General features: G+C 37.3%; 1 protein-coding gene across 1 annotated transcript in view; it reads right to left on the bottom strand.

The window, feature by feature from the left end:
• Window positions 1-7,829, bottom strand: part of UBR5 (ubiquitin protein ligase E3 component n-recognin 5) — a 122,308-nt gene that overhangs the window by 33,206 nt on the left and 81,273 nt on the right. The window contains exons 26-34 of the mRNA XM_012722908.1: window positions 7,710-7,807; window positions 6,727-6,875; window positions 5,627-5,718; window positions 4,135-4,281; window positions 3,922-4,040; window positions 3,717-3,843; window positions 3,490-3,619; window positions 2,096-2,256; window positions 1,747-1,986 (exon numbers count right to left, since the gene is read on the bottom strand). Coding sequence (XP_012578362.1) covers window positions 1,747-1,986; window positions 2,096-2,256; window positions 3,490-3,619; window positions 3,717-3,843; window positions 3,922-4,040; window positions 4,135-4,281; window positions 5,627-5,718; window positions 6,727-6,875; window positions 7,710-7,807 — 1,263 coding nt within the window. The remainder of the gene's footprint in view (window positions 1-1,746; window positions 1,987-2,095; window positions 2,257-3,489; window positions 3,620-3,716; window positions 3,844-3,921; window positions 4,041-4,134; window positions 4,282-5,626; window positions 5,719-6,726; window positions 6,876-7,709; window positions 7,808-7,829) is intronic.

Here is a 7,829-nt window from a genome sequence, read left to right as displayed (position 1 = left end):
CATGACAGATGGGTGCCAGAATCAACAAGGCAGATGGAGTAGAGAGGAAAGCTTAAAAACAGAGACTTTTTATTTAAAGAGATTTAGAGTCCAAACACTTAAGTTACTAGAACAGGCTCGTGGATAGTATTTAGTGATGAAATAATTCCAAACCCTAGTCAATGAATTAAAAAAAAAAAAAAAGTAACAAAACCAGAACAAAAAAAATAATCAGGAAATAACCACTTAAGAAGGGGTTCCTTGGAGGAATCAGGATTAGGAACATGACAGGGAACACAAGCAAATTTTGGTAATAAAAATCAATGAACAATGGAGTAGCTCTTTGTCAGTTCTGAAAATATATAGCTTGGTTTGTAACAGCTTTCACCAAATCCTGGAAACAAATCAGTGGCAGGGCTGCCAGGGAGAGGTTGAAAGCCACAATTTTAGATTCCTGACAATAAAGGAAAAGATGGGATACGTATAAGTAAATTTAGATTTACTAATTGTGAAAAAACCCAGCATCAACCCAGATGAAACCCAGCAATGGTGTCCTGGGCACTGTCCACAACAGGAGAGCAAACCATCCTGTTAACAAGCAAGTGTATTCCAGGAAAACAGGAGGAGGGAGGAGGGGCCTTTAGGTCCCAGAGATCTTTGCTGGATTATTATTACACATACACATACAAGCCTAAGAAAACCAAATGAAGTACACATTTCCTACAGTCCTAGAGCTTTACAGTTCCAAATGTGGCTCCTAAACCAAAAACTTTGCAAGCTGTTGACATCATCTGAGAGAACCTCAGGTGTCTCCTAAGCTTCCAGAATCAGCAGCCACATTTTACTAGGATCTTCCCAAGTGAGTCGCACATAACTAAAGTTTGAAAATCACTGGGCCAAAAGGTATCAGGATGTTTTAGTTTCTAAATATTCCGGCTCAACAAGTTTACAGTCAGGAAAACTATCAAGCAAATGAAAAAGATATTTAAGGAAAAAATAATTTTCCATCTTAGATGTTTTATTATTGAGTTGGTTTAGCTCAATAACATGGTCTAATAAATAACATGGTCATTGTATAGAGTATCTTAAAATTCTACTATTCTTGTTGTTATTTAGCTTTTATAGTAATACCAGTTCCCCTCAAATCCAAGCCTTTGAGAGAGCAATGTCTTTTCATTCCTCAAGCTGGCCTTAACTACAGGTTATATTTAAAGGTTAAAAAAAATAGCATAAAAAATGTCTATACGGCCCTCCCTGGTGGCGCAGCGGGTTAATGCACTGCAAAAGAAGCCTAAAGCCACTTCTGCACGAGTTCGATCCCCGCCTGCCCCGGAGGTGACCACATGGCGTGGCAGACCTCTCCTGACCCGCCCGCTGCTCCCCTCAGCAGTGTACTTTGTTGATCTGCCTGTTCTGCTCCCCACTCTGTTCCTGGTGAATCCTCTCACCCTCCGCATCTCTGGCCTGTATCCCAGTCTGTATGAATAAATAAATAAATCTTAAAAAAAAAAAAAAAATGTCTATACTTTAGTAGCATTACAGAGAATGTCATTAAACCAAAACAAAACCCTACACCTATGTTCACATTCCCTTAGATATGTAGAATTTTTAAAGTGCTTTTGCATGTAAAATGGTAAAGTAAAATCTTTACCATCTACTGAACAATTGCATATATTCACCACTGAAGTGGTTAGGCAAAGGTTTAAAGTCAAACATGACACTTCCAGACAAAGAAATAATCAGCACTGTTACCAGGTAAAACATTACCTGCTAGACTGGTCAGATGATGGTCGTGGTGGCAGTGGTTCCACTGAAAATAATTCTTCACTGCCTTGCATGGCATCTATGCTGGTACTCGCCAGAGTAAATGGTGCTGTGGGGCGAGCAATTCCCATTCTGACAGGAACGATCAGTGACTCAGCCACATTGCACAGTTCCTCTACAGCATAGGGCAGCAATGCTTGGAATACACGCTTACATTTTCCAATTGGCTGTGGAATAAAGTTGCTAGAGCAAAAAAGGAATCTTTTATTAGCTTCTAAATATATATTACACTATCAGAATTAATGTATTGAAAATAATATAAAAAAGGCCCAAATCTGAAAGGATGACTTACTTTTTCTTTTTGGATGACGCCATTTCCACACTAAGAATAACAAACACTCTTGCCACTGAACGCAAAAACCTCATTGTTACAACAACAGCTTCTTCTCTGCGACCAGGGGTGTATTTGTTTTGGAGTTCTTTCACTAAGGTACCCAACAGAGTATCCAGAAGCTTTAAAATAACAATCACACTATTAATATTGAGAAAGTTCCTAAATCTTTAGACATTCAACAATTTTTTTTCAGTATTAACTTTTCTAGTAAAAACCATAAAATAAATTATAGCCAAGACACTTGCAATGTCAGTGATTATGGCACACACACACTGCTTGACACAGTGGGTCCTAAAAGTTGTACTTAATCCCTAAATTCTCTGTACATCAGTTAATATTTAGAAGAAAACCACCAAGGATATCAAACCAGACTACTGGGCATTTACCAAAACAGCAAAGTAAATGCAAGTATTTCTATTAATAAATTTATAACCCCATATCTCTCAATCATGATTATTGCTTTTTCTATTCTATACACAGAATATCATACATTATTATGGAGGAAACCTAACCTCACTTTCTGTTTTCTTTGTTGTCTTTTTAAAAAAATGTTACTTATAATAGGGCCCTCCCTGATGGCGCAGCGGGTTACAGCACAGCACTAAGAAGCTAAAGCCACTTCCACATGAGTTCAATCCCCGCCTGCCCCAGAGGAGATCCACAAGGCGAGGCAGACCTCTTGTGACCCACCCGCTGCTCCCCTCAGCAGTGTACTTCATCGATCTGCCTGTTCTGCTCCCCACTCTGTTCCTGGTAAATCCTCTCACCCTCCACTTCTCTGGCCTATACCCCAGTTCAGTATTAATAAATAAATAAATCTTTAAAAAAAAATGTTACTCATAATAATCTATTTTTAAATTGCTGCATGGCATTTCAGTAAGTGGCTGGGCTATAATCTGACTCAACAGTCACTATTACTAAATCACAAAGTATTTCCATTTTAAATTCCACATTATTTAGTGACATTTTTTCCTTATGTCATAAATTATTTATGGTAAGTTCTGAGGGCAGTGGTTCTTGGTAATTATCATGCTTTCCAAAATAACATCAAATATAGTATCATCAGTACTAGGTTCATGGTTCACATTCTGCTCTAACTGGGTAGTAAAAAACTATACCAAGTTACTATGAATTTTCAATGCTGCTGTATTTTCAAATACTGTTGTATTTTCAATATACCTTGAGACTTTTATTTAGAATAAATGTTTTGCTGTTAATTACAGTATTCAAGTTACCCCAAAATTCCATTTCCCTTAATTAGTTTGGAATAGTAAAATCACAAGAAGCAAAATAAAAAACAAGCAAGCAAAATCCTTTTTTGGTGCTTTTCATTAAATTTTTAAAGGACTTACCAAAATATCTGCTGTACACTTGACTATGAGACAATGAGTGAAACAGTCCAACCTAATAGTGCCGCTTTGCTGATTGAGGTAGACTTGCTCTTCTGGCAAAAGATGTCCTATCCTACTGCTGGCACTGAGCCTGAAAAGTAAGGAAAGAGAGAATGCACTGTAAAAATTTTGCCTGCACTAAAACAAGGAAAACATTTTCGTCTAAGAAAGTTTTAGCAAATACATACGGGTCTTTATTCTCCTGGGACCCAAACATAATCATAGATTTCAGAGCATTCCAATCTTGTAGAACACGCTCCAATGCAAGCTGAGCAAATCTCGGGGGCTCTAAGTCATGGTCAGGCATATCTGAGTCTAGAAAGTAAAACAATGGGTAAGACAGAGAATATACATACTGCTTTTCATATGTGGCATAGTGTCAAGTTTATTCACCTTCAGGATTGGCCGTTTTCCGATTACGATCCTCCCTGATGCGAGGAGGTCTGTACTGGCAATGCTCTACCGTCTGCCTTGCAACTGTCTGCACTAGAAACAGTAAGAGGTGCTCTCCCCTGCAAAACAAAAGTATTTTCATTAGAGGGGAGATGGCTACTCAGATCTGCTGTGTTTTCTTGATTTAATATACATCCTAAAAGTCCTACTTGCCTGCTGTTTGGCAGAGTGACTAGATTGGTAGCAGTGAGCAATCGATAAAGTAGATCGAGGCGAGCAGATTTCTGGCCAGCAATTAGAGTTTTACATTTACATTTCTCCCAACAATCACAATAAGCTGTGGGTGATGTCCGTTTCAGTCTACAGAAAATTCACATACAAATACAAAAACTGAAATTTAAAACATACACAAAAGTCTGTATTAAAAGTATAAAGGCATAATTATGGTGAAACCAGGGCCCTCCCTGGTGGCACAAAGGGTTAAAACACAACACTATGAAGCTATCTGCAGCCATTGCAGCACCAGTTCCATCCCTGGCCAGGGGTGATCACATGGTGCTGCAGACCTGTCTCACCACTGTTCCCCTTAGTAGTGTATTTCTTCTGTCCCTTGCTTTGTCTCTGGTGAATCTTCTCACCCATCCAGCACCTCTGGCCTGTACCCCAGTTCTTGTATGCATAGTCTTAATTATAAACCCAACAGAATCTCTGTCAACTTTTAAGTGCAAAAACATACAGAATGAGGATTAATGGTGGCACAAAGTCTACAAAGCAATACAGAATTCTAAAAGAATTTTGACTCAGGAAAGGACAATTCACCTGGAATACTTTATATTCCCCACAATCTCTTAACTGGTCCCACTATGTGCATCAAAGAATCCTTAATGCTACTGAGACCTTGTTGTGTTCTCTGCAGGGCTATGAATCCTAAGGACAAGGAATATATTATCTACCGCCACCCTAGTATCTAACATGAGTACACTTAATAAGCAGTCAATGACAGATTACCAGTCTTAGATATTTAAAGGTATTATCTGCCAAAATTCTTTTAATAAAGGTGACAAAGCAATCAGGCAGTATCTATAAAAACATTCCACTTCTGCTATATAATTACCAATTGTAAAGCACCATGTACAGTTTTTAAAAGGCAATTTTCTATTAAACACTTCCAGCTATCTGGAGCACAGACTCATAGCTGATATCCCTATTTGGGACTCTGAAGCATTACAAAGGTTAGTGTTGAGCTTTTTTATTTCTTAGGGCTGTGAAAACTAACAAATTAGTTCTGGTTAACTACTGCCAGCTGAAAAGCTAGAACTTTTAGTTTAAATAAGCACAGGTCGAAAATTGACCATAGTTCTCCTAATGTTTACAGCAATTTCTTTCTAATAAATGCTACGAAAGGGGGCCGGAAAAGTTGGCTGAAGAAAACAAAGTTCCATAGCTATGAACCTCAAAAGATGAATTCACTCCCATGAATTCTCAATGTAGCAATACAGTGCACATGCTTTCCTACATTAGCCTAATTTTATTTAAAGAAGGCTGTATCAATAGCAAAGAAACACTACATAGCCCCCTTTAAATCAAGAACCACATATGATACTGAAACTTTCTCAAAGAGGACAACTTTCTAAATTATGAATAATTAAACCTTGACACTAAAGATTAAGTTCATAACATACAAAATAACGAGAATTGTACTCACTTGCAATCATGACCTTTATGACAAACCCTTGCACATTCTGTACAACAACAGAGTGACTCTAGCAAGCCACAAGTTCGGCACTCAAAAATATCCTGAAATTGAAAGGGTATACACCTTTTAAAAGAAATAATGTATACATCATCGTAATTATTATTCCTGATATTTCTAAAACAATTCAATACAATCACAGCAAAGCAAACTAATGTATCACAGGTGGTATATTATACAGATGAAAATTATGTTACATAAATGGAAAACAAATAATACCGGGAAGGGGGATAATTTATTTCTTGATAAGAGAATTCTTGATTGTGTAGAGAATTCATCCACAACTCCATATATCAGGGGCCAAGGATCAAATTAAACTATTCAATAAAGAATTCTAATGTTCATGATATCCCATAAATTAACAATCAATTCATCTGCCTCATTTACTTATTTATGCATACAACAACTGGGGTACAGACCAGAGGTGTTGGAGGAGGGGGTGTGAGAGGATTCACAGAGAGAGTGGGGAGCAGAACAAGTGGACCTACTGAAATACACTGCTGAGGGGAGCAGCAAGTAGGTCAAGAGAGGTCTGCTGCGCCATGTGGGTCACCTGGCCAGCAGGGGATGGAACTCAGGCACCTGTTGTGCCACTAGGGTGCGCCCTCATTTACTTAGGAATTAAAAATTAATTTTCTTTAGAGGATTTTATAACTCAAGATTAAAAGGAAGGGCCTCCCCAGTGACACAAGGGGTTAAGTTGCAGCACTATGAAACTATCTGCAGCCACTATAGCTGAGTTAATACCTGGCCAGGGAGGCGACACACATGGTGCAGCAGACCTCTCCTTTCTCACCCGAGCTCCCCTCGGCAGTGTATTTCAGTAGATCTGCTTGTTTTGCTCCCCACTTTGTCTCTAATGAATTTTCTCCCTTCTTCTCCCCCCCACATAGCCCAGTTCTTGTATGCAGGAATAAATATTTAAAAACAAAAAAGGTGAAAGGAAACCTCAAGCTTGCACCCCAAAGATAAGAACTGTAACTCTAGTGACAATAAAAGGGAAAAAGAGAAAATGTACATAAATCATAATCACAGAGAAATGTGTAACTTACCTGGTTAATGTGTTCTGCTCCAGTCCATGTGAAACTGCAAGTATCATTACAACATAAGACATATAAAGGAGAATCATCAGGGTTGGTACCTGATGGGCAAACCATTCCCATAAATACATCTTCTTCTTTTTCACTTGACGATACTTCAGCTAAAAAGATTAAGAATACAGTTGGTCATTAAAAAAAAAAAAAAAAGAATACAGTTGGTCATATATATTGAGAATGGTTACCATCACATCCATCACAATTACTTCCCTTCAAAGGAAAAGCTGTAACATTTGCACAATATAAAGCAGAAACTACCATATATTGAATTTTAAAAAAAATTCATACACAAAATGAACATGCAAGGAAATCTGGCCACTAAAATGCCAAGTAAACAAAGTGTAACTATATCACAGTCACATAAAAGGACAATACAAACATGATAATATCACAGCCATCTGAACTGTTAGCTCTACATGTGTAATTAAGATTCAAGTTCTACCTCTATTTAAGAATTACAGACCATATAGTATTTGACAGTGCTTTTAAAAGGTAACTAGTGTTTTAAAGGCTGCTGGCAGGAATTGATACTGTGTAATGCTTTCTATTAAGCAGGAATTCCAAGTCAGATATAATAGTGAAGACATTTGCTAATTTCTATAAAATTTTATCATGATCACAAACTGCTGACAGGGTCTATCAGTGATGCATTTTTTTGTTTTTATTTTTTTATTATTATTTTTTAATAATAGTTTATTTTTTTACATATTTTTGCGCATTTTCATTGATGCATTTTTATTCAAGAAAAAAGTTAATTCAGTATATGCATCATGGAGATTTTCAAAAGAAATTTATGTCAGCTGCTTTTTGATGTAAGTTAGAAGGTATATACACAATAAGTATACCCCAAAGAATTATCTTGGGAATTTCAAATCAACTGACTATTTGTGTGTGTAGTGGAGGATCTGTTCAAATGAAAAAGATAAGCAATAAGTTACCTTTTGCAATTTTCTGGGCTGTTTCTAAGATAGTAATTGCAGCAGGATAAGCTCGGCCACTTACAGCTGACATAAATGGTGTCATCCCTCTCGCATCCCTAAAAAGAAAATATATATATA

Source organism: Condylura cristata, unplaced genomic scaffold (assembly GCF_000260355.1).
Source record: "Condylura cristata isolate star-nosed mole 26May11 unplaced genomic scaffold, ConCri1.0 scaffold00009, whole genome shotgun sequence".
In the NCBI taxonomy this organism is placed as follows: domain Eukaryota; kingdom Metazoa; phylum Chordata; class Mammalia; order Eulipotyphla; family Talpidae; genus Condylura; species Condylura cristata.
The sequence above is the reverse complement of the archived record's forward strand: the minus strand, read 5'-3'. Positions and strand labels throughout refer to the sequence as shown.